Source organism: Cololabis saira, chromosome 20 (genome assembly GCF_033807715.1).
Source record: "Cololabis saira isolate AMF1-May2022 chromosome 20, fColSai1.1, whole genome shotgun sequence".
In the NCBI taxonomy this organism is placed as follows: domain Eukaryota; kingdom Metazoa; phylum Chordata; class Actinopteri; order Beloniformes; family Belonidae; genus Cololabis; species Cololabis saira.
Window position 1 is genome coordinate 18,564,218 of NC_084606.1, and position 27,969 is coordinate 18,592,186.

General features: G+C 42.9%; 1 protein-coding gene across 1 annotated transcript in view; it reads left to right on the forward strand.

Annotated features, from left to right (window-relative positions):
• Nucleotides 1-27,581, forward strand: part of nhsl2 (NHS-like 2) — a 214,988-nt gene extending 187,407 nt beyond the window's left edge. Inside the window, exons 5-11 of the mRNA XM_061710043.1 lie at nucleotides 5,483-5,665; nucleotides 6,313-7,402; nucleotides 7,525-8,692; nucleotides 8,849-9,158; nucleotides 17,960-18,077; nucleotides 18,644-19,245; nucleotides 19,421-27,581. Coding sequence (XP_061566027.1) covers nucleotides 5,483-5,665; nucleotides 6,313-7,402; nucleotides 7,525-8,692; nucleotides 8,849-9,158; nucleotides 17,960-18,077; nucleotides 18,644-18,977 — 3,203 coding nt within the window. The 3' untranslated portion in view covers nucleotides 18,978-19,245; nucleotides 19,421-27,581. The remainder of the gene's footprint in view (nucleotides 1-5,482; nucleotides 5,666-6,312; nucleotides 7,403-7,524; nucleotides 8,693-8,848; nucleotides 9,159-17,959; nucleotides 18,078-18,643; nucleotides 19,246-19,420) is intronic.
• Nucleotides 27,582-27,969: the final 388 nt, after the last annotated feature.

Here is a 27,969-nt window from a genome sequence, read left to right on the forward strand (position 1 = left end):
ACCGTTTGCTAAGATTCTGTGCAGTTAAGTGATAAATGGGTGTTAACCCATTTCCAGAGTGGATGTGAAAACAAGTAGCCTATATGTTGTCATTCATAGCTGTTATGTCGAAGATTCACTGCCATGAAGGTTTGACAGATATAAATATGGCAAAACCATTAGAAAACATATTCAGGACTTTACATTTTAAGTTTAACAATTTCATTAGGCCATATTGAGGAAAACGTACACACATACTGTAAATCTGCCTAACACTCTTCTACAAGGTGTACCTCTTTTAAAATCCTTGTCAAAATTACCCACTTTTTAGGTACAGAAAATGCAGCAAAATGTGATATTAGCTAGAAATAAATATGTTAATGCTGGAAAATTCTATTTTATTGTGGATCTGGGATGTCACAGACTCTGTAGTTACTCAAACTCTTTTAAAATATATATACATATAACTGAGGATGTCTTCGAGCATTACGATGGATAGCTCATTATCTGATCCCGCCAGTGAAGTCCTGACTGTTTAACTATTGTTCTTTAAATGAGCCTTATTTAGTGAGAATATGTCATTTACGTTTCATGAATGCTGCCGTGTTTGCAGCTCGAGTCTGCAGCATGCAGAACAGTTTCCGTGACTTCATTTAGAGAAGCCGATGGACCAGCAGGTAGTTTGTGAAAGCGTGACAGCCAGACAGGAAGTCATATTTAAAGTAGCTCTGCTCAGCGGTTAAGTCATAGGTTAGTCTGCTGGACTGATTCGTGCACTGCCGAATGGCACGCAGGCAGATAAAATCTTCTTCTAGCTTGGGTCGTTTGGTGTAGTAATATCTTTTATTTGATCATTATCTGGCTAGGAAATTAGAGTGTTAATTCCAAAATGGATTTTCTGCCAAACTTATCAGCCATCGTTGTGCCAAGATACTTGAAGCTCTTCCTGTTATCATGCTCTTTTTGTTGATTTGTACAGGGAAGAAAACACTTTATTTTAAACATTCAGGACATGGTTAACCAGATCCTCATTCAGAAACCAAACTGGCTATCATCTGCATACACAGTTTCCTCAGTTAAAGGAGCTTGAGGCCGGATTGTGGCAGGATTTATGAAAAAAATCCGTATACATTTTAAGTTTTCTAGTAATAATGTCAGATGAAGCGTTCCAAACCCAAAATAATGAGCCCTCTAGTGTATCTCTCCTTTGCCTTGAACAGGCTGTGTGCTGCAAAATGTACTGCAATTCGGTCCCGAATTTCCCGCGCTGGGCTGCGGATGTGACGTCACATGACGCTGCATGCACGTTCTCCCCGTTCTCCCGTGCCGGCTTCACTGTTGGCTGCAGTACCCCCAACGGCCGTCGTGGTGAAGGGTGGCGCTAGAGAGTCTCATTTCTTAAAAGGAGCCTCAAGCTCCTTTAATAAAAAGTTAAACTGACCAATTTGAATGATTTTATTCCAGTCAATGCAAAACCACCTCTTTTGCACTACACTCTTTGCAGGATTTTCTATTTTTGTGTAATTTCTTTAGTATGTTTGTAAGACCTTTTTTAAAGGCATTTAGATTAGTTTATTCTTACTGATATATGATTTTCTAATCAATCTGATTATATACACTGTTAGTGTGATTACAGGCAGCATGAACTGTATATCCAGTCTTGTGGTAGAGGACAAAGATAACCGATGATGGGACGTGAAAGACAAGACAGTGATGGGTGCAGTTTGGTGACTGTGATGTGTTTTAGTGTGTGTGCATGAGTGTGTAACGTGTTGTGCAAACAGGTGTTTGCAAACAGAAGAGGAAAAAGAGAAAGGGAGGAGCCTTCCTTTTACAGTTGTTTCATTTTGGTGTGTGACGTGTGTGCGTATTAACTGTGGGAGGAAAATGAAAAAAATAAAAAATATTCTGCAGTTTTCAATAAAGACCAATGTGTAAACATCTATTTGAGACAAATATACACTGATAAAAACGCTCATGTATACATGTGCTTAAATATATATTCATGCATTCATTACATATACATTACATACATACATAAACCCATATATACACATACAAGCATTATACATTACATTAAAATAATTTGTTTCTGTCGCCAACATCCTCCTTAAATCTGTTCGCTCCAGGTTCTACTCAGCAATGGCCATGACCGGCCACTCTGTTGTAAGATTAAAATACATAGGTGGCCTTTGGGGGTGGGTAAGCTCAGACAAGTATATAGTCTCAAGCTATGAACTTTTTAATATGACACCTTTAAACCTACATTGTGCCTTGTTAAGTGATCTCAGGGGTCATGACTAACTACAAGCATGTGAACTAGTCTTGTTAACAGCGTGTTAAGCAGATCTAGCTGCTTGTCCAGCAACGTTTTACCAACCAGATTTCTCACTTCTTAAGCTGATGATGACACAACCAAGACAATTAAATTAAAATCCCATGAGAAAGCTGGCTGTAAAAGTATGTTAGATGCTTTGCTTTTTGCTCATATTAGCGAGACATACTTTGGGATTTAATTCAGTAATATTTCATTAAACTAAAAGACTTTGTAGTTCTAGTCTTCATGAAGTAATATATCTGAAAAAATATGGTTCTGTCAAAATGTTTTGATCAAGTAAAAATTGACCTATATACAGTACTTATTTTATTGTTAATTTGCTTCTTTTAGCTCATGTATGGTTTGTACATACATCAGTTTTTGTTCTCTGAGGAGCACAAAGCTGCACTTACTGGCCTGATTTATGAATTGTTTTAAGCTGTAGTCTGCAATTTGTTGCTGTAAAACTAGAGTGTTGGTTTTATATGAGCTTGCCAGAGTGATGCAGATGGATGACTAACTGCCCTATATGACACTGGGGTAATGAAGAAAGTACCTGCAGCTTCCAGTGACTCATAGCGTTACTGTGGTCACCAGCATCACATCAGGCAGACAGGAGGTTCAGCAGAACAGCAGGCATTTGTGCAGCATCTGCTGCAAGTCTCTGTGGGTGAACCCATGAAGGAGGACCGTTTTAAACACTAATATGAACGAGGCCGCTCAGGTTAATTTAATCTTTACTCTTCAACACATACTTGAGCAATGCCTAAGCAAAAAATAAAAAAAAAACACTGCTAATTCAGACAAATTTTAATCGTGTTAAACAGAAGTGGTTTAAAATAGCATCGACGATGTGGCAGGAAATATAGATATTTTCTTATGTAATGCCAATTAAAACCCACAGTGTACCCACGTAAATCAAATCAAGTCAGTTGTAATTAACAGCTGAGCGTTTCAGCCTGTAACAGCAGCACAACAAAACTTAAATCAAACCTAGATTAAAACAAGCAAACTTTCAGCGTCTATAAGCTTAAATAGATATCTTTATATGTCAATATGGGTGAAAGATTTGCATTATTTCATGAGAAAGGAAACCTTTTGAGGATTGATATAGCACAGAAAAGGTAAAAAGAAAAATTATGTTAAAGTTTTGGGTATTTTGTACATAAATGATAGTGGCTGGATTGTTTTACTGGAAGGATCAAAGTCTGTTGAATGAAATTATCACAATACGAACAACACAAAAACAATGAAACCGGATATTTATTTCAAATTTTAAGAAAGCAGTCTGGCATACTTGTGGTGGAAACTTTGAAGAGGAAAAAGAGCCAAAACATTCCCTTTTCTTTAGGAGGTCTAAGAACACAGAAGGAACTGGGAACAATGTGGGTATAAGGACAATATTTTAATTTAAAAAAAGTCAAGTCAGTGGAAATCTGCATTAAGCTGAAGTCACGACGTGGGTTTTCATCGTACACTTAAGCGTTCCAGACTCCTAGGGGACCGGTCTGCGTTTGTTTGTACATGTTTCAGGCTATTATGAGAAAATTCACAAAACAGATGCAAAAAATGTTGGAGGAGAGTGAGAAAAATGACAGAGTCAATTTAAACCAAGGCTACTGAAAACGAAGATAGAAGAAAAATAAGATTGGAGGGAAAATGTATATTTCTGAATTTTTGTTGCAAGAATCATAAGTATGAAATATATTAAAATGATGACATTTGTGGCTACACTGTTGCCTGTAAAGTTGGAGTGGGACGTTGTTTACATCTTTTCATGGAAGGATTGCAAATAAAAAGAGTAATAAAAAACAAGAATGTTTCTGGAAACAAAATTATTCCAACTTTATGGGCAACAGTGTAAATCCACAGTAGGCTCCAGGTTTCATTAAAAGCTTTATTTTTTAAGAAAGTATGACTGCTGAAACCCAACTAGAATCAATCTTTTGCAGAATTGCTGCACGTTTTTTTAAATTTCAAATACAGCACTGAGCTGCATGTTCATTAGCCTGCCCGGCACTAAATGTACAATTTAACCAGAGTAAGTAAATTAGTATAAATTATGTAGTAACTCATATTTTCCATAAGAATCTTCAACTGTGTGAGTTTAAAACAAAGCAACTTGTGTATTTATATGTATATTTGAGTGCATCCACATGCTTAAAAAAGTTAGTTAATGATTTTTGAAGTCAGCAAAAATGATCAACCTAGGGCACTTTTATTTGACTACAACACAGGTCGTTCACTAATACTTATTTAGCATTATACATTATACAATACTGTATAACATTCTTAAGCTCCCCTAATCTTCTTGCTTTGTTAAAGTTTAAATTACCATTTATGTTTGTATTTTCACTCTACATTAAAAAGTCTGTGATAATGGTTGAGGTTGACAAATTATACAGTTGGTCAATTATTGTTTTTTTTTGTCGGCATTGGCCGCTAAAAGACACATGTCCATCATACTTTAAACTTAAAGTAACAATAAGTGCAGAAAATAATACCACGCAAATTAAATGGTGAAATTTTGGAAGCTCAGATGACAGAGCTGGCTGGTAGAAGTTGACCATATTTTGAGTTTATTTATCTTATTTATACGTGTATAGCCCCAAATCTGACAAATGTTACCTCGGGGCACCTCAACAGTACACTTCAACCCATCCCAAAATACTCCAATTACTATGCCAATAAAATAACAATAATCATTGTTTACAGGAAGGAAAGCAATTCAAAACTTTTCTTTGATACGCTCCCTCATCCTGAGCAAGCACCAGGTGATTATGGAAACTTTAAAAGGAGGAAACCTCTGGCAGAGCCAGACTCAGCAAGGGAGGCCATCAGCCTTGACTGGTTGGGGCTTGAGTTAATGTTTGACTACTTTAATTACATATGTATAATACTTACCTGTGGAAAAAACCTCTTGTCAAATGCATAAGTAAAAATATGAAGCACAGTCTCAAGGTGTGTATGTTATTTTCTGTAATTGTGTATTATTGTTTGAAAATGGAAATAAAGCGAGTTGCTGTTTGTTGACTCCTATTTCCTCTGCACATCTCTCTCTAATCTAATAAGGAATTACCGTGTCAATGATGTTATAAGATTCATTGTTTTATTAAGCTGAACACCTGTAAAGTTCAACCCCCGGTGATTTTGCTGACCCTCTCCGCCCCTTTCTCTGTCCTCCAGGTGAAAGAGGAGGAGTCAAATTCCACGGGGTTGACCTCCTCCAGCACTCCCCGTCCCCATCCCCCTCTCCCGGGGATCCCTTCCCCCAGCAGCCCCACTCCCTGGAGCCTGTGACTGACACCCCACACCAAAACCTCCCGCTGAGAAAGACGCACTCCGACCTCGAGACAACCTTACCTGCAGGTGTGTGAGGAGCTCCCTCCCTCCTGCAACGCTGACTTCTCTCCTTTAGGTTCTTCATTGTAATGTTTGGCCATTGCATTTTTGCAGAATGTTGAAATATGCATTATAACTAGGGTGTGGTCATACTTTATGAACTTTATTCGATAAGGAGCTGTTGTTGTGAGAAAGTATGTACATTCAAGGTTTTCTTTTTGTTGTTTTATACATGAAGGATTAGAAAATATTCGGCCCAGTATTTAGTCGATACAGTGAGATAAAACGGCTCTGCTTGTGCAACACTACAAGCCCAAAATCCGACCCCTTTAATAATTCACTCTATAAAAAGAATCAATAGATGTTTTATTTGATGTAGTTGCATGAAAAATCCCATCACTTTCAGATGTTTGAATCTTTTTCCACATAGACTGCAATTGCAACAATTTTCTTATAAACCAAAGGGGGCCCACCAGAAAAAGTTGGGAACTACTGGATTATGTTAATCATATTAATGTTTTAACAAATGCTTCAAATATCTTCTGTCCTTCTTACTCAGGAGAGAGTAGGAGTTGAGATGTTTTTATGATCAGCTTTTACTGTTTGTTTTGGCAAAGTTCCTTCATGTATTCTACATTTTTATTCATTTCTTTCCTTCTTCTCCTCATCTACAGATAACAATTTGGGGCAGCGACCCCAAGACCATCTTCGTCCTGGAACCATGGACCACTCTGGGTTGCTGTTCTCCAACACATCCTCTTCCTGGAATGGACCTAAAGGATCCACCTTTTCCCCTGAAACGTGGAACGAGCCTTACAACTATAACATGGGCAAAGGCCCTCAAGTTCCCCCCAAGCAGCACAGCATCATTGGTAATGCAGGAGGGACACAGGAGGGGGTGATGCTGGTGAGCTCGGGACAGTCGGCGAGCTCGCATTCCAGCTCGTTCACATCTGTCACGGACCCTTCTGGGAGAACGGGACACAGCATGTCGGGGTTTACTCTGGCAGCAGTCTCCATGGGGAAGCGGAGCGAAACAGAAGGGTCTGCGGTGGATGGAGGCGGTGGGGAGGGAGGGCGAGGGAGGGAGAGGTCGGCACGATCCATAGCAGCACAGAACGCCTTCAAGTTCCGGGAGCGTTCCCTGTCAACACCCACAGACTCTGGCACATTCTGCTTTACAGAGGGCGGCATAGGCCCAGATGGGAATATCACATCTCCTGGGAATGGGAACACCGTGGCAATAGACCACCAACGGGATCATCACAACTTTCTGGCCTTCGGAGAAAGCTACGCCCTCCTCTACCCTAGAGGGAGTTCAGAAGACAGTGCGAGTACTACTGACACAGTCTCCGTCTCTGCGTCAGAGTACAGCACAGAGGGCCGGCTGCGTGTCCGCTCTCGTTCGATCTCACTCAAGAAATCCAAGCGCAAGCCGCCGCCTCCTGTGAGGAGTGTCTCCCTCATGAAAAACCTCGGAGAAGCCGAGGGTAGAATCCGGCGCGAAGGCGGTCTTTACCGAGATGGCCGGCCAAAGAGCCTTCACATACCCAGGGACCACTTCTCGGACTTTCAGCCCGATTTCCTTCTTCCCAGCTCATCAGCCTCTTCTAAAGCCAGTGTTAATGAAAGAGTGCTAAGACCAGAAGGTAGTGAAGGACCTCCGAGTCTGGAGATCCAGCCACCAGAGAGGGAAGGAGAGACAGAAATGACCTTCCCTAATCACTGGCAGTTGGGGGATTGGAAGAGCAATGACCCCTACAGGTAAGAAGGAGACACACTTGGAGTTTTCTGGAAGTATTTGTTGTAATGTGTTTTCCAATATGCCTTGTTATCTCTGTTCAAGCACCTAAGTAGGCATTCTTCTCTTTTTCTGTCCTCCCCAGGTCATTGTCGGGCTCCAGTACAGCAACAGGTACCACAGTGATCGAATGTATGAAAGTACGAGGTAGCTCAGAGTCTCTACTTGACTCTCCTGCCACCTCCAGAGCCACCTCGCCCTCACAGCTCTCCACAGAGACTGAAGCCAAGGCTTCCTCGCCCTTCAGACCCCCAGGACTCATGTCGCCATCAAGTGGCTATTCCAGTCAATCAGAGACTCCCACCCCAACGGTTCCACTCCGTCACGTGGCAGGTCAGGGGACATTAGGGACAACTGGGTGTAAGATGCGCCCAAAGATCCCTGAGAGGAAATCATCGCTACCATCACCCAAGGACCCAACTGCTCGGTCCAGATTGTCCTTTGAAATTCCTGGACATGCACATCCGGAGTTGGCATCAATCAAGCCAAAGCAAAAGGCCAGCAGGCGGCATTCTGACACCTCCACCGCCTCAAAACCAGGAAAAATAAGCCCCAATTCTTCACAAGTGTTGCCTGTGGTAACTCAGAATGAGCTGAAGACGATTCGGCTTCGCTCTGTTTCCCGTGGCGACATGGAAGATTGCCCCGATGGTGCCTCGGACACCATAGAAGAAGAAGAACATCATGGCCAAGACCTTGGCGAGGACCCCAGCCCACCACCCACTCTACCAAAACCCAAACCACCTGTTGCCGTCAAGCCTCCGTTGCCGAAACGGCCCGTGAACCTCCTCTTCAAGTCCCCGTCTCCATCCTCCACCTCCCCCCTTGCCCTCGACTCACCCCCTGCCTCGCCCGTGGAACGGCCAGTGCCTTTAGGGAACATATACAAAGTCATGAAAAAGCCAAAACCCAAAAAGCCTCCGCCACAGACTCTAACAAGTTCTACAGTTCTACCAGATTTTAATTCTGCCACTATGCCACAGACTGCCTACCATCACTCGTTCCTCCCTCAGTCCGAGGCTCTCTTTGATCTCCCACCTCTTCCAGAGCCTCAGCCTCTCCTGGAAGACCCACTGCTGGAGCCAGAATTTGACACTGAACCAGACATCCGTCTAGGACCTGCAGATGGAGGCTCGCTCCCCTCACCGTGCAGTAACCAGGAGGCCCCAGAGCTTCAGGACAAGAGCAAGACACTCCCTTCACGGATGACAATCTCCTGCCTGGCAGAGCTGTCTGATAAAAAGAAACCCAAAGTCAGTAAAATATCACTCAGATAATCTTTGGTCTAAATGGTTTTATAATGTCTTGGCAAGCAATGTAGAACAACACATTCAGTCAGTTAATGTCTTCATTTTTAAGCAGTTAAACTTATATTTCACAATTAGTGACACTTTCTAATCTCTTTCCAGGTTCCTCCTCCAGTCCCCAAGAAGCCAAATGTCCTGCTTCTTCCCACATCTATTCCCTCCTCCACTAATGGCAGTATGGATCGTCAGATGCTGCAGACCGACAGCCCCGTGGGGCTGCGGTCTCCAATTGGAGGGTTCCCACCGGACGATATTCCTACTATTCCTGGTATTTCAGACATGGTCGAGCAGGATGAGAACCACCTGGGAACGGATGAGGAGAGTTCAAAAGAGTCATCGCTGCAGTCATCGCTCCAAGATTCCTCGCTCACGGAGCTCGGAGAGAAAATGGCCAGCATTGGTTTCGGATCAGGTATGTCGAAACCGGGATCCAGATAGGTGACAGTTCGGATGCTTTATACACATGTAGAATTTAAAAGTAATTTTGAAAGCTCTGACTTTTTTTGCAAGTTTGTATTGGTAGGCAACATGGACTACTATCTGCGAAACATATTCTAGTTTAGGGTGTTCTGATGCCAGAAGGGGAGAGTTTTTTGTTTCTGCATGCAGTTGAAAATAATTCAAGGTTACGATGCGTTGCAGGCGCGGGCATTTCTGATCTCACCTCAAAAATCAAAAGGGAAGAGGAGTTCAATAAGAATTTTAACAATTCGCTCTTTACACCCAACCCTTAGGAACTACACTTTTTTCTCAGCCGTTCATCACTCATACTCTAGGTTAGATTATTTTCTAGTCAGTAGCTCTCTGATGAGAGATATCTCAGAATCACAAATACACCCAATCAATATTAGCGATCACGCACCTGTTTCTTTCACTCTAGGGAAGAGGGGGAGCGTATTATCCTCCAAAGTTTGGAGATTTAATACATCATTACTCAAAGACCCTGACTTTACTAACTTTTTTAAGAAAGAATGGGACATTTTTTTGCAAATTAACGACCAGCCGGAAATATCAGCAAGCGTTCTATGGGAAGCTGGGAAAGCAGTAATGCGAGGCAAAATAATTTCCTTTTCGTCAAATAAAAAAAGAAAAGACAACTTAAAAACAAAAGAATTAGAAGGTGAAATAAAGACGCTAGAGGAGGCCTTCCAGACTTCTGCAGATGAACGTATCCTTAGCAAAATAAGGAAAACTAAAATAGAATTAAATAAAATAATTGACGCAAAAACGCAGTTTCTAGTACAAAGGCTTCGCCTGGAAAACTTTGCACATGCTAACAGATCAGGAAAATATTTAGCCAATCAATTAAAAATAAACAAAGAAAAAACAACCATAACATCTATTAAGGACCAGACAGGGGAAGTTACACATGATCCCTGTTTAATAAATTCAATCTTTAGAGACTTTTACTACAAATTATACTCGTCACAAATTGAACCATCTGATCAATCCATTAATGAGTTTCTTGGAGAAATTAACCTGCCAAAGTTACATCAGGAACAGGTTACGAATTTAGATTCACCACTCTCAATAGGAGAACTCCATGAAGCTCTTCAACATATGCCCAATAATAAAGCTCCGGGCCCAGACGGTTTCCCAGCTGAATTTTATAAGGAATTCTGGAGCATATTAGCACCAACATTTTATAAAATGATTCTAAATATTAGGGAAAATAAAAGCTTACCCTTAAATATGAACTCTGCTAATATTAGTCTTTTATTAAAACCGGATAAAGATCCCTTGCTCCCATCGAGCTACCGCCCAATTTCATTAATAAATGTAGACCTTAAAATAATTAGCAAGGCCCTTACTGAACGTCTGAAAAGAGTCACCCCTTCTATTATACATCCGGATCAAACAGGCTTTATTAAAGGTAGACATTCCTCTACTAATATTCGCAGATTATTAAATATTATAGATTATTCCAGTATCAATAAACAGGAAACTACTATTATATCCTTAGACGCGGAAAAAGCATTCGATAAGGTAAATTGGAAGTTTCTATTGGCAACCTTACATAAATTTGGATTTGGTGAATCTTTCATTGACTGGGTAAAAATATTATACAGCTCTCCCAAGGCACGTGTAAGGACAAATGATCAAATCTCTACAAGTTTTACCTTGCAAAGAGGCACTAGACAGGGTTGCCCTCTATCTCCCTCATTATTTGCAATATTTATCGAACCTTTAGCAGCAGCTATTAGACAAAATCAAAATATTAAAGGTATACAATGCAAAATAGTAGAGCACAAAATAAGTCTTTATGCGGATGACGTACTCCTCTTCCTCCAGAACTCACGATCTTCACTATCACAGACAATTGCACTTATAGAGGGATTTTCATCTCTGTCTGATTATTCTATTAATTGGTCTAAATCCACCGTTTTGTGCGTGAACTGCAATTTTAGGAATATATCCAATACTCAATTACAATCAGGGAACATTAGATATTTAGGCATAAACATCTCCCCTAGGCTGTCAGAGTTAATAAAATTAAATTATGTTCAGCTTATAAAGAAAATAGAAGATGATCTTGCTAGATGGAGCTCTCTCCCCATTTCACTCATGGGTAGAATAGCCACCATTAAAATGATGGTTTTACCAAAAGTAAATTATTTTTTCTCAATGATACCATTCAAACCCCCTACCTCCTGGTTTAAATCGCTGGACTCAGGTGTTTCAAAATTTCTGTGGAAAAATAAAACTCCACGCATTAGTTTAAAGACATTGCAGAAATCTAAAGAATATGGAGGTTTAGAGCTACCTAATTTTCAGTATTACTTCCTTGCCAATAAATTACAGTATATTGTAAAATGGTCAAAGGATCATCCTTTAGATAGTCAATGGCTGGACTCAGAGCAAGTGTTTTGCAACGAACTAGAAATCTCAGAGTTACCATTTATTAGTCAAAGTATCAAACGTCATCAATGTTTCAAAAGCACTAATATTAGCACAACTTTATCAGCTTGGTGGGAATTTCTTAAAGTAGCTAAAATTTCACTTTTTCCATGTGACCGTACACCCATATGGAACAACCCAGACATCGTGAAAAAGGATAAAAAGATGGTTAACTTCGTTCAATGGAGAGATCAAGGAATACGGTATTTACAGCACGTAATTGTAGGAGGACAGTTTGTACCTTTCAATACACTTATGGTTCAATACGGAGTTAGCAGGAGTAAATTTTTAGAGTATCAACAACTCAAGGCCATAATAAATAAAACATACAAAATTAGACAATTAGACTTACAACTTCCCGCTAAGATAATAGATTTATTAAATCTAAGCAATTTAAAGTTGTTATCAAAACTTTACAGGTTAGTGTCTAAACTGGACGAGTCAGTCTCTCTCCCGATCTCCAAGTGGGAGGCGGATCTCTCTCTGAATACCGACCAGCTTTCTTGGTCACAAATATGCTTAAATACGTTTACTATGACTAAAAACCCAAACTTACAACTTATACAGTATAAAGTTCTTCATAGAATACATTATACTGGACAAAGGATGTTCCAGATGGGCTTTGTCACCTCTAATATCTGTTCACAGTGCACAGAGAACACCCCAGATAATTATATGCATGCTTTATGGTTCTGTACACCGGTACAGAGGTTCTGGAAGGAGATTTGTGAGGATTTATCCACATGGATCGACCACAGAATCCCAGTGTGCCCCACGGTGTGTATATTAGGTCACCTGGGAGACACTCAAATAGATCCTAATTGGACACACCGGGTTCTCACTGCCTTATGTATCGCAAAGAAAACCATTCTAGTAAATTGGAAACAAAAATCCAGTTTATGTATTAACCATTTTAGGAATCTTTTATCAGATCATATTAGTAGTGAGATAATGTCTGCCTCCACTGAACAACACTCGGCTGAATTGCACTCTCTGTGGTCCCCGATTGTTGGCCTCGTTACCTAGTGGGGGCGGGGGGGGGGGTGATCTCGTAGCCCTTGGGGTTGGGGGTCGGCTTGGGGGGTCTGGGGCGCGGGCCTCTGGTGGCCCCTGGGGGGCGGTGGGTGGGGCCGCGGGGTCCTGTCCCTGGCCGGTGGGGGCCTTGGGGGCCTGTGGGGGGGGTACCTCATGGCGGTGGGGGGGGTGGCTGGGGAGGGCTCGGGCGGGGGGCGGTGGCTTGGGCGTCTCCGGGCCTCCTGGGGGGGGCTGGGCCGTGGACGTGGGGGTCCCACCCGGAGGGCCCGGTCCTGCCTGGGTGGGGGGTGGCTGTCTGCGCTGGGGGGGCATTGCTGCCTTGGTCCTCCGTCGCTGGGCGGGGGCCGAGTGCCCCTGCGGATGTGGGGACTCCGTGACCCTTGGGGTGTCCGCCGGGGTGGCCTCGGGGGGGGGTGGGGCCGGGTCCGGAGATCGGGCCTCCCCTGACCGGGGGGTGCACGGGCGGGCGCGGCGGCGGGGTGGCGCCATTCCCAGGTATCTATGTCTTATGTTGTCAGTATGAATGGGAGGATGTTGGACCGTTTCCCCCTCCGTCTGGGGGCTCCGGCGGCTCCGGGGGCGCCCGTGGAGGTACGGTGGGGCCCTGGCCCGGCTCGGGGGGCCGGCCCCCGTCTACTGGATGGCCGGTGGGGGGACGCGGGTGTCTTATCAGGGCCAGCTTTGCTGGTCCTGCCTCCTGGCTTCGGCCTCCGCTCCCCCTCTTGCCCCCCCTACACGATTCATACGCACATAGGCGAAAGGCGGGGGGTCCGGGTCGTGGGGGGCACTGTCCCGCGTGGCCCGGCACTCCCCGCCTCACGGTTTTAACAGCAAATTAGACACTGCACATTCAACACTTTATAAATACACTTGACAAGGACACGTAGTTCGGGAGGGGGGGGGGTCGGTGTCAATCGATACTTGGCCCTCCCTCCTCCCTGTTTTTATGGCATTAATCACATGCACTCAACACAAGGGGCGGGAGGGGGTCCCACATCACCCGCGTTCCCTCACCGGCCTGGGCCTCGGACGGGTGGGTCGGGTTACCCGGGCCTGGCGGGGCCCGCCGTGCAGCCTGGGGTGCCTTCTGGCGGTGCTGGACCCCCCCGGGGAGGGGGAAACGGTGCGTGATTGTATGTCTGTGTCGGTGAGAATGCGGTATGGAAGGGTCCTGCCATGGAGGATTTGAGCCTCCATTGGCAGGACATCAAAAACTTAATAATTTATCAATATTATATTATACAAAGATGGTTATTATTATTATTATTATTATTAGTATTATTATTATTATTATTATGTATAGTATATTATATTATTATTAGTATAGGTATCGGATAGGCGAATGGATGAATGAATGGGATGCCTGGGTCTGGGGCCCTCCGTTGTCGGGCCTGCGCGGGTGTCGCCTTGTTGGGGGGTTCCCTCTCTCCGGGCCCGTCTCCGGTCCCCCCCGCTGCCTCTACGGCGGGGCGCCCCTCTGGTCTTGGAGGGCCACTTTCGTGGGGGACGGGTGCGCCTGCCCGCGTCGGCGGCCGGGGCGGCTCTGTCTCTCCGGGCAGGCTGGCCCCCTGCCGGGTGGGGGTCGTTGGCCTGAAGGGTGAGGGCCTCCTGGCCGCGTGTCCGGCCCGGACCGGGTGGCCGGGGATTGCCTGGGTCGCGGTCCGCCGCCGCGGGGTCCCTGGCTGCTTCTTTCCGCGCCGTGGGGGCCCCGCCCGCGGGCCCCCTCGGCCGCCGCCGGGCGGGGGGGGGGGCCTCGCAGGCGGTGGGTTGCCTCCCTCCTACTTCTCCCCTCTGTGGGGTTTGCCGGTGGCCTGGGTTCCGGGCTCTTCCTTGTCGGCCTCTGGTCTCGCGGGTGGCGGGGTCGCTCCCCCCCCCTCCCCCACTATAGATACACTTCAGGTGGAGCTTTGTTTGGTTTATTACACACACACACACACACACACACACACACACACACACACACACACACACACACACACACACACACACATACACACATATAGTCATTTAGTCACATGCACACACACACACACACACACACACACACACACACACACACACACACACACACACACACACACGCATGATCATATACATACACACACACACACACCTAGACATACACACTGGCTTGTTCACCTGCATGCTGGCTCTCTAGTTTTTGGGTTTAGGTAGCGGTAGCGATAGCTTAGCTCAGACTGCGATCAGATCTCAAGATTTAGGTCGATTGCTGTTCGTGTTTTGGTTGGTTCCGTGCCGGTTTCGTGCTTTGTTTGTGGTTTTTTGTTGCAGATTTCCAGTGCTTGACGTGTGTCTCCGTGTGTTCCTGCTTCCTGGATTGGCAGTGGATGTCGTCACCCCCCCCCCCCCACCCCCTCCCCCCCCCAAAAAAAAAAAAAAAAAAAAAAAAAACACTGGGTTTGTATGTGTATATTTATGTATGTGTACGCATATGTGTGCGTATATATATGTATATATTACATATAGTAATAATGCACATATATACACTTTTGGTTTCTACCGTCATGGTATCAATCAATAATATGTGTGCAGACAAGGTAAAAAAAAGAAAAAAAAAAAAAAAAAAAAAAAAAAAAAAAAAAAAAAAAAAAAAAAAAAAAAGAATTTTAACAATTAACATGTGTAACCCATATTAAAGTCTTTTAAACTATAGTTTAAAGGACTTTATACCATTGTCTTTTCATCAATATGGATCAGTTATATTATGTGGGTTACACATGGGTTTCAGAAAATCAACAGGAGGGGGTACGGGGGGGCTGGTAGTTCGGCCGCCCCGCAGCTAGAAGGTCCTGGCTTCAATTCTTGCCAGGGGGCCTGTTAATTTCCTAATGTCATCAGCACCCGTGGGGTTGGCGAAAGGGCCTTTCTGTGTGGAGTTTGCATGTTCTCCCCGTGTTCCCTTGGGTAGCTAATGTGAGCTACCCTCACAAAAACATGCAACAGTCCTGGGCTACACATGCCCCCTCTGGCCAACCGGGGAGCCAGATGGGGTGGGGAGGATCTGGCCGGAATAACGTGATCCTTCCACGCACTATGTCTGGCCGGAGAAGCCCCGCCCTGTCTGGTGAAAATAAAAACGGCCTGCTCACTCCTCAAGCAAAGGAGGAGGCTTGAGCTCAGTCCAGGGCCCTCCCAGAGCAATGCCCAGGATTGTTATTTAGGTAGGAGCACTGGTTGATAATTTTAGTAAAATATCACGTTTGAAGGAATAACAGGAGTTGGCAGAGGGGAAGTATGAAGACCTGGAGGACTGCAATGAAGCCGTGTTTGACCACAAGCAACACAGCATCACGAGCAAACTGCAAAAGAAATCTCAGCCAAACGCTACGTATTGGCATTCCTGCATATTTACATATAAAGATGATTGTCATAGTCAGATTTGGCTTCATGGCAGTCTTCCAGGTCTTCATACCTCCGCTCTGCAGCTGCAAGCAAACATGGCCACTCTGTTTCTTTCTTTCCACAAATATACAATCCCACTCTTCGTAAAATTTCCTCTAAATATCTTCTTGATTTTCTAAAAGCCGCGTTGATCAGAAAACCCTCCTTCAACTCTTCTTCTTCTCTTTCGTTTTTTAACCGGAACCAGAACTTCCATGGTCTTTAACCGCCCTGTGCTTCCTGGTTGTCTATATTTTGGTAACCATGAGACAGCATGTCAGATTTAAAGAGCAGATTAAACTATAAAACACCACACTGCGTGCTGTGAGCATGTTATGAGCTGGAATGACATGCTGAGACTGTGGTAGCAACAACTCTCTTATCCTGCTTAACAGCAATGGTGAAGACTGTTTTCAGATCTTTTCGAGTGTTTCTGGACTTTCTGGAGAAGATCCTTAGTTGAGAGTTATCCTTGACTTAAATGTGCTCATATCCAAATTTAAAAGTACAGTACTTAATTCGAACCTGACAACCTGTAACTGAAAAAAATGTAGCGGACAATCAGTCAATGCAGGAAAATCCTGGAAGTTATTTAAATATCTCGTGCATTAATGTAAAATCATGTTTTTGCTGTTACGACTGGTTGAGATGCAGCCTATTTTTGGTTATTCTGGTCCAGATCCAACATCGATCATTTTCATGGTGGAGGAACCGGATAAGACCCTGAGATCGTTCTACAAGTACTGTATTAACAGTGATCAAAATAGTTTCCTTTTTTTTTGTAAGGACACTAATAGATGAATCGACATTTTTAATATAACTGAAGAACCTTTATGTAGTTTAATTTATATGAAAACATCACAAGGATTGGTTAAATTTCACCACTGGTTTATTAAGATTTATTAAGACTAAACATATTTCGTGCAGATTTTTCTAACTCTTGATACTAAATCAGTACTTTGTGACCATCATCACTAAGCCCCTGACCCATTTCATGTCAAGACACAGTCAATACATGCAGGTATGTGAGCGTTCACATTAATCAGAGAAATCCACAGAGAACTCAGACACTGTACCACCGAGGGACAATCTTGATGAAACCCTACATAATTAAATAATGCTGTTCATCTAATCAGGTCTTGTCAATTTTCATTCCCACAGCAAATTGAAAGAAAAAAACAAAGATGACCAGAGTGCTTGTCAAGACATACAAAAATATATTCAACAGTCAGTGAACTAATCAAAAAAAAGATCCACATGATGTACTGTAATAAACACAATCAATTTAATTACAGTTTATCTGATAGTCATTAAAGAGTTATTCTGAGAGAAACTGATTATCTCTGAACATTTTTATTATCGTATCAAATCCTTCTGTGCATAACGATTGCCCAGCGGGTCATCTACATCTGATGGCGATCTTTTTTTTTTTTGCCAAATGTGACTTCTGATGCTACCAGAAGAAATTTCTCAGGTTTTTGAGCAGATTAAGAGTTTGAAAACTGTGTCTAAACAAAGAACTCTGTATTAAAGTGCTTTTAATGAATGATTCTTATCTCATTGTCAGCTAATCTCTATGTTATTGAATCTAATTTATGTACATATGCATTATGGAAAGTCACTTTTTGAAAAAAAAGGCTGAGCAGCTGGCAACCTGTCCAGGGTGAACACCTGGGTTGTACTTGTAGTGAGCTGGGACAAGCTCCTGCAGACCCTCGCGACTCGGAATTAAAATAAGCGAGTGTAGATAATGGATGGATGAATGGAAACAAGCCAGCAACACAAGTGACATAATGAGTTTAGCTTAACATAAAAGCAGCATATGAAATAGAAAAATGCAGTTTACATGTTTTCATATGATTTCTTTGGCTGATTCAGATGACTCATCTGCCAATGAAAAGACTGTACTTCACATCGCAGAGGAAACGGATGACGACGTGATGGCCAGCACGCCAACAACACACACCACCGAAGACCTCTTCACCATTATACACAGGTTTGACCTTGCGCAAACATTTGTCCAAGGCATATGTCAAATAGAAAACACTCGTACAACGTGTGATATTACAGGATTTCAGCTTAACAGCTTTTGGATTTAAAAAGAATAAACACATTTACCTCATCTTCAAACAAGAATCTTGCTTTTTATACAACACAAAGTTTTCCTGGCCTCTTTTTATAACCCAGACTAGGAGACATAATGCATAATGTCTCATTGAAAAGGTGTGAAGTGCACTGAGTCTAAAGTTCCCTAGCAACAGCTGCACAACAGGTTGCTGCATGAACACTGACTCTTATTTCATGCTTGTGTCAAAAGCCCCCTCTGTCACATTTATGGATATAAGCACACAGACAACACACAAGAGTTAATAAGTGTTCAATATTTCACCTTGTGTGGTGTTGAAAATAGCACACGAGGCAGAGAAGAAAGGAATGCTGGGAGTCAATGTTTTCATCTCATACGAGAAAGGAAGGATATCCTGCTGGAAATATTTTCTAAAAGCAGAGCATGACTTCTGGTTTGAAAGGGATTTTTCTGAATGAACCATTTTTCTCTTTTAGGTCAAAGCGAAAGGTGCTGGGTCGCAAGGAGCCGTCCGATTCCTTCGGCAGTCGCCAGAGCCTGGTGTCGCCGGTAAAGCACAGTAGCAGTGGGGCCGAGCTCCGCAACCTGACCCTGGGCAGCACTCAGAGGTCCAGCTCCCGCAACGAGAACTTCATGGCCCTACTGCAGAAGAAAGGCAGCAAGTCTTCCAGTGGAGGAGCCAGGGTCTCCGCCATGGAGCTTTTGAAGAGCACAAACCCGCTGGCGAGACGCGTCACGGAATTCTCAACGGCCGCGACTGTCGAGGGAGGAGAGGCGCCGACTGGGAGCGACAAAGCCGGCGATCAGTGAACGGAAGTATTACTTACAGACGTCATCTACGGGTGGCCGCTGTTGACAATGCTTCCAACCAGATACGCCCCCTTGCTAAGGATGGCGCCCTTGGACTCACGTGTCCAGCCAGACCGCTCCAACTACTGAGCGACCATTTGCTCCGTCCAATCAAATTGGGTCACATTTTTGGACAAAATGGTCCTTTCTAGGGTTGGAGCGCTATGGTTCACAATCAATCCTCTCCTTCCAGACATAAGTAGAGCGGAAAACCAGTTCTCACCACATGGTAAATATATATATATATATATATATATATATATATATATATATATATATATATATATATATATATATATATATATATATATATATATATATATATATATATATATATATATATATGTATATATACATATATAAATAAATAGGTGGAAGCTCTGAGGTCTTGTTTTCCTCTTCAGGAATGAGCAGGACGGTTGGATGAGAAGATGACACTGGGAATGTAAAGATATACTGTGGATATCTTCACTTCTGGCTCCTTCTGGATGACGCTAATGAGACGACACGACCGTGTTGATATATCCAAATCCATACTGATCTCCAACAATCCCACAAAGGATTAGTAATCCATTCAGTCCAAGAATAAAAATGGAGTAGGAGTAGGATCTGAGACTTTTACAGTGCATCTGCGACAGGTCCGAAGCCTGCAGCCCTCCGTGTGAACTGAAGGCTCGGTGACGGCTCAGAGAGGAAAAACGCCAAACCCTGGACACTGTAACTCCTTTCCCCCTCTATGGTCCGTGCAATACCATAGCAGCCCTGCGGTTTTCAGCCGAAAAGGGCGGGATTTACAACGAGAAACTGCATGTGGACGTTCCGCCGCCAAACATGAAGCATGAGCATATTATATGTTTTGTTGCTCGTGCTGTGAAACGTGAACGTGGACCTTCACAAAACATTCCAGAGGCACCAAGCAAATGGACGATACTATGGAAGGCAAGCACTTTTCTTTCCGTTGGCCTTGGAGGTCGTTTACATGGCGCAGTCACCTTTTGCGCCACTATTCTTTTTTTCTTTTTAATCCCCTCATCAGTCTTTGATTATTACGTCTTTGTTTGAATGTTTTGGGTTTTTGTTTGGCTCCTTTCATTTTCTTATACAGTACATGCTAGAAAGGCCATTTTCTGTTCACATTGTATGTATCATGTACAAAGATAAATGTAAAGCATCTATCGACAAATTTCAGAGACGAGACATAAAGTAATGTATAATAAAGTAGCAAGAAGCTTGGGCTACAATCTGTCCCCCCAGTGACGGGAGAACAAACACTAAAACACAGACACAGACAGACGGAAGAGAAAGCGGAAAGGGGCCACGCGAACACGTGCAGACGGAATCACGCCTGTTGAGTTTCTGTATCAGAGTGTATGAAGCAGGCCTGGATGTTAAACAGGGTTTTTAATTCATCTTTGGTCTCTGGTGGTTGGACCAAAGGACTGTTTCAAGCTACAAACAGACCATAGGGGACCTAACGATGTGTACGTCTGTGTGTGAAGATGGAAATGCCAAAAAAAAAAGAAGGTCGGAGAATCCGAGCAAAAGCAGAGAGAGTGAATAAATGCGTGCCTGATTTATGTTTGCCTTTTTTTCTGTGCCTCCTCACTACGTGTCATAAATGTTTGCGTGTAACAGCATATGTGTGTTTGTGTGTGTGTGTGTGTGTGTGAATGCATCTCCATCTTGCATGCCCTCTTTTCTTTGGCATGGGATTAGGACGGTTCCATTAGGCAGCCATTAGTGAGCGCTCAAGGCGGTTTTTGGGGATGCTAAAATGTCTCTCTGTAAATAAAGGAGGACGGGCATCTTCACGTTAATCTTCTGCTTCGTGTGCGCTTAATCTGCGGCTCATTTTGAAGTTTTAAACTTATGTGGGACAACAGAAGTAAATGGTGTTACAAAGTTCTGTACGGTTCAGGTTCTTGAAGGGGTTTCTACCAGATATGAATCCATTACTCTCTGATATCACTCCCCCATCCGGCTGAGGCGGGTGGTCCCCGTTATGGGGACGTTTTTCTTTCAGTTTAAAGGTTTTTCCTTTACATAGTCTCATTCTGTTTGCTCAGATGAAGGATTGAACCCAAGTGAAGCCTCGTTGCAACCTGTTGGGTTCCTTATCCATAAAAATAATAATAAAAAATGCATTATAGGAATTTGAATTCACATGAAATTGATTATATTTGAATAAATATACTGTATATTTGATGTATTTAGAATATAGTTATATTATAATTGGACCAAAATTCACTATATTTAAGTGGAGTGAATAGAACTTGTTTACTTTCTGTATAAAATGCCTCGGGATGGCTTTTGGTGTGAATTGGCACTATGCAAGTAAACTGAATTGAAAATGTAATCAAGCTATTCCCTATATGGCAGAACCACCTATAGCAGCAATGACGTGGAATGATTTGTTTCTTTTTTGGACTTTACCAGTTTCTCACGGTGTTGTGAGGCAATATTGACTTACACTTTCTGAGAAAAGTTGCTTTGATCCTTTGAGATTTTCGAGCGCTCACTCATGCCCAGCTCGCTTAGATCCTGCCACAGCATTTCCAGTTGCTCTCAGCTATTTTGATGTAAATGTGCCCCAGTGCTTCGGTCGGTTGTCCTGCTGCGTGAGCTGTCAGACAGATAACCTCACATTTGCCTGGAGAATACGCTGGTATCCTCTGGTAAACAGCAGAATTCATGATGGACTCCGTGACTGTGAAGGGTTCAGGTCCTGTGGTCTCGTTTGTCCAGAACTCTTGTGGTTTGTTCAGATGCAGTTTTGAAATCCTCTGTCATGCTCTTCTTTAGAGGAAGAAAATGCTTTTTTCCTGGCATTCCTTCCGAACAGACCCTACTTGTTCAGTCTTCTTCTAATTGTGCAGTCATGGACTTTAACGTCCCCAGTGAAGGCCGTTGCATCTATAGTGTCGTCTGTGGGTTTCTATATTGTTTGGAAGTTTTTATAATCATTTCCAGATTTATTGGCAACAACAAGCGCCTCTCTTAAACATTATATGTGTCTTTCCCTCGTTCCATAATGTTATCACACCTGAATGTGTGTGTTAACCTGTTAACAGTTGCAGAGGTCAAGAATACAAGAATACAAGAACTGATAATATTTGCATAATACTCAGATCAGGTGATTAATTTAATTTGACAAAAAAGACATAGGAACATAGAAAGAGAGGGTTTTAACATTTGCACGTCTGCATATAGCCATCTGAACAAGTGATTCAGTTATTTTGGACACAGCGTTCATTTAATTTAACATTACGTCCCCTAAAACTTGATGTTACGGTTGAGACGGCCAAATCATATAGTTCTTTTTTTTTACACACAGTATATCACATGCACAGAAAGTTGAATTATTGCCTTAGTCCGACTGATATCAAAGTTTTAAAAGCCATGTATACATCTTAGTCGGCCTGCAGTTGAACCGAACCGAACCGAAATGTGGTTCTAATTCGAGCATGTAAACGCAAACCGCGGTTGATCAAGCCATTGACCGGCCTGGGACGCCCCCTTCTGGAAGTGACCAGACCGCGGAAGCAGGAATAATAACAGTCACGGCATCACAACAACACTGTAACAGAAGAAGAAGACTTTGCATGCATCTTATGTGCAACACAATCAGGCTTAGTGTGTACGAAATGTACAGAGCTGCTGCATCGTGGGGGGCCATATTTTCCCATGTTTTTATCCTCCTTCTATGTCTACTTTCAATCTTCTGTACTTTTTTACTAATTGTTCTAACTAAGCAGAAGAATGCAAACATGAAACGTCATGTAGCGCCACCTAGCGTCGCGGAGGGGAACGCACCTCACTCAATAATTCGATTCTCTGCTGCGCATGTATACTCTTGATTTCTCGGAAACTCAATTCAAAGAGTAGATTGTTGCCAATAACTTGATTTAGATGTGCATGTAACCACACTGACAGATATGTTGCCATGCCGACATACTTCTTGTCTAGGGGTTTAAGGAGCGGGGCAGAAACAGTTGTCTCTTTTCTTTGTCTTGTTCAGTAGTCATGCCTCAGGATTGCCATGAATGAGCTCTGCCAGTGTAAAATATCTGTGTTGGGATGTGCAGCTTTTCCACTCTGCTGGTCTTACCCATGGCACAGATGCTCTGACTGCCTAAATGTTAGGTTTCCTGCAGTGTTCAGTGGAGTGAAGGTGTCTCAGCTGAGAGACTTCTGGTGCATGCCATGATGCCAGAGGAAATCATTCAACTAAGGGGGGTGGATAGATTCAAATGACTGGATCCAGTATTCCACTCGCCTCCACTGTTCCCATGCCTCCCATGCCTCCCATGCCTCCCATGCCTCCCACTGTTTCATACACGGTTGAGGATGGTTGTGCTGCTGGAGCCTCTGACGTCTGAGCTGTGATCAGATGAGAAAAGCCAGAGCCGTTTCAGGACTTAAAGGATTGTAGAATCTAGATGTTTGAGGAATCAAATCTGTGGATTATTACTTGAAAAGACTTTGTGAACCCCAAGAAAAAATTGTAATTGGCGACTGAGGAAGGCGGCGAAGCTGCTGCAGCCCGAGCTGATGAACAAAGGGACGGGTTGAAAACGCTGTTCCCTCTATCCAGAGTGGTGTTGCAGGATGCGAGGTTTTGTTTGTTTTGCTCTTTCCACTGTGCACATTTTCACACCCTGTCCCCGTCGTCGCAGAGAGGCGGCGATTGTCTGCATTCCCCACCTCCTCACCACTCCTTCTCTTCCTCCCTTCATCACTGCTGGGGCACGCTCTCCATCTGTCTCCCTTCTCCTCTACTTCTATCCTCCCTCCCGGCACACAGCGTGCCGTACTTCCTCCCCTCGATACTGCAGCCTCTTTCTCCTCCTTGTAGCACTTCCTCTCTCAGGCTTTTTTTCTTGCCACCTATCTCCAGGCTTTCCTTGTCTTTCACCCTTCACTACACCCCCCCCCTTCCACCTTCCGTTTCCTTCCTCTCTCCTCCTCTCTCTCTGTATTCAGTCTATGCATCTGAGCTCAGCAGAAGTCGCAACACCGAATGAATGTCAATGAACGGACTGTTAAAATAGACGCTGTTCTTAGTTTCAGAGTGAAATGATGTTTTTCTATCAGTGTTTATTCCATCAAATTTCTTTTTATATTTCCTTCGGTACGTCTGTACTGTAGGATGACCATGAGTGAATGGAAGAATGAACAAATGAATGGATGAAGTAGAGATGTGTTGTTGCTTAGAGGACCTTGACTTCCGGACCTTGATGAAACGCCCTGAGGTCTTAAACCTTAGACATCGGCTCTGGATAACCGTGTGACGAGTCTGACTAGCAGTGGTTCCGGTCCATTACCCGACCCGTCCCTGCACGGACCACCATGGGACCATAAGGAAACCCCTCATTTCCTGGCTCCTACTCGGCTAACTATCTCTTGGTGCTACTGAGTTAGAGCTCCACCTTGTGGACAGGAGAGGAGTAACATACACACACACACACACACACACAGGAACAGGAAACACACTATCACACAACAGTCCTTCAGGTATTCCATCATCCTGAAAAAATGGATAAATGATCTACACTTACGATGAATAGTGAAGTGACGCTTATTTTAAATATTTAGTGAATGAAAAAAGATAGACCTATGAAACTCTGTGTTTGTTTGACTTGTATACTGATTACAGGCGTGTCACTGCGGCGCCTAATGTTGTTTTTTTTCTTAATGTTATTTATTTATTTTTCTATCATTTCAGCTGTCTTCACAGTGTACACACAAATATCAGGCAAAAACTAATATGAAGTAAATAAATAGATAAGGACAGTGTAGTGCAGGTGTAAAGAGGAGCACATGCATTTGAGGGATGGGAATATTTGCCCAAATCTGCAGTCGTAAAAAGGAGATAGCGCAGTTAAGTCGCAGAGATGGTGAAGTGGAGTTTAAATCCTGGAGAGCGAGAGCCAGCACGAGGAAGAAGTGCCGTGTCGCCAACAAAAAGATCTAGACAGTGATATGTGTTCCGTGAAAGACACAGACATTTATGTTTCACAAGTTCAGAGTGGCTAAAATGTTATTTTTAGTGTGTTCTGCTGACAAAAAGCAGATTCCCTTGAAATGAGGAGTCAGGGAGCAAACAAGCAAGCAGACACATATGGGTACACCAGTGAAAAACGATGCTAAGTGTGGTGTGGGGATGACGGCATTTAATCCTGATTAAAACAGCTTTTCTGGAGTTTCTCAGACCGAGTTGCTTCAGAGGCAGAGGCAGAATCACCGAGGGGTCAAACATGAAAGTGTGCAGCTGCAGAACATCTGAAATAGAGCTGCCAACACACACCCATTTTTTGCAACTTTAATGAAATGACATGAAAGGAAACTATAGCAACCTATTTACTGACCGAGGGAACAATATTTAGAGTCTGCAGAGTCTGAAAATGGGGACGACCAAAGAGCCGAGCCAAATCAGCTCTGCTTTTGGTAGAAAACTACTGCCCTTAATGTCAATATCAAACAAATGCTGATACATTTCTATATTAAAAATGTGATTTATGCGAGGAGAGATGCTGTAAGGAAGAGAGGAGATGAGGGTTTGATTGCCACGCTGACATTTGCACATGTTCATCTCTTCCATCAGCTCCTCTCTCCCTGCATCTCAGCCAGCTGTTCCCTCTCTTTCACTCATATTTGTATTCCTCAAAATATCATATAAAGTATTGTAGAAGAGTTTAAGAGTTATCTTATAGTTGGTCTCCCTACGGACAGACAATATTAAAAGTCATAACACGCACATGAGAAAAAACAGATGTTGACACAAAAGTATAAATATATTAATGCATTTTATTTGAGAACAAATTTAACTTTGTGTCAATTCAGTGATTGCAGACCAGTTTACAAAAATTAAGCATTTCTACTAAAACAAAATCCACTAAATATGAGTCTCTGTAAAAGAAATACAGCCTGTCAATGTAATGGCTTTATTTTCTGTGGAGAAATATCCATCAAAGAAATACTTTACACAGATAATATTTTCCATCTGACTTTGCTCTGATATTTGTGACACATACCCAGATGGAAAAAAAAATGTTTGGCTCAAATTTGGCCAACTCAGCAGTTTTCATCTTATTCTTTTTGCCCCATGTTTGCCTTTGATCGGTGCCATTGACTCAGCGTGATTGCGGCTGCCCAAACTTGGCCACATATCCACCAGATGTGGCCGCCTGGCCCTCGCCACACTTGTCCCGTGTTAGAGCAGGGTAATAAACTTTGGGACACATCTGGCTCACAGAGCACATACCAAAACCATATTTGGTCCAGTTTATGATCTTTGAGAAACATTCATCCCAAATAGCATTCGTAAGTGACCCGTAAGCACTAAAAAAAAGCCTGGATTACGTCCAAATGTCTCTGCTATTGGGATAACATCTCAAAGAAAGATGATGACAGACCTAGATTGACAACAGTAGATATACATTTATTCTAAATTACATTAAACTTGTAAAAATAAACTACTATTTTTTCATATCTAAAGAAAATTATATAAATATAGTATTACGTAATGATACCATTCCAAGACTCGTGTTGTCTCCCAAGCAAAGTGAAACAAAGTTGGAATATAACAAGTTTTCCTGCACTGACATTTGCAATAAAAGAGAGAAAAATAAAACAAATAGATGTACATTTTATTTATCACTATATTTGCTATATTCATTCATCTGCCCAAGCTGATCTTCACAAGCCAGTAAACACAATGGCCCAGTGAGTTGTATTTGCACACATATTTTTAAGTATTACTGCCCACTTATGTCCAAAGACGAAATCAAAACCTAAAGACACAACTCCAGCGTGTATCTGCTGCTCAACTAACGCTGATTTGTTTGGCAATCATGAAACTACACTCAAATTAAGCAAAAATAATTTGAGCTTTTTGCAATTTTGACACAAGGATTTGGGGTCAAGGCTATAGAAATGCAAGTAAAGGCTGGGCCAGGTGTGTGTATATGTGGTGAGACATCCACAGTAACTCCAGATTGTAAACTGTTGGGACTTTGGCGCAACTTTATGAGAGAATGAATGAGGGCGAAAAGGCGGCAGGGAGACACCCTAGCTGCAGATTTGGGCCCCTGACGTGTGCATCGGGGGTCACTGCGGAGTGGAGGCGGTGCCCATCTCAAACTCTGATGTAAATCGGTAAACTCTTCTGCCTCTCCGAGCGAAGCGTGCTGAACAAACCACTAACCGAGTTTAAACTGCAGCTTTGGCTGCTGTGCAAGGCAGCTCATACAGACACAGAGATGACAAGTAGAAAGACATATCGAGAGACAGACAAAGTTATTGGAATTATTCTATTTTTGTTAATCATCATGAAAAAAGACATATTTAAAGGAATATTTCATTTATGTATTGGATATCCTCTGTTTTCCTGCCCCGTCTGATGGTATGACCTGTAGCTGCAGAGCTGCGTCTCACACACGCGCTGCCCGTCGCAGCTATGCAATGCCAGTCTGATGAAACTATTATTATATCACTATAAATAAATTATTTTTTTTGGCTTAAAAACTGGATGTTTGGTCTGTGTACTTTTCCTTCTGCCTCCTACGACCATGTGATTAAACTCTGCTTCAAGACAACGCAGCAACCCAATAGAGTTTAAATAAATACAGTGTTTCCTGCATTTAATTGGACTTTTATTACTTTGCAGGCAATATGAACCCAAGAAAAGTATTGCTATTTCTTGTCATCTTGATTCTGTGTGTTTAAATACTTCAATTTATGCATTTGAGGCCAGCAACACGATAAAATAAATAATCATCCTATTTCAAACAAGTGATGTGAACAAAAGCAGAACTTTGCTTAGTAACAAAGTTTGGAAAATGTGAACATTGGGGGTTGGGAACGATCCACATATGTCCTCATCAATCACAAGGGCTGGCTTTGGGATAACTTGAGTTTGGGAAAACACCTAAAACTCAGCAGTTCAAAAGAA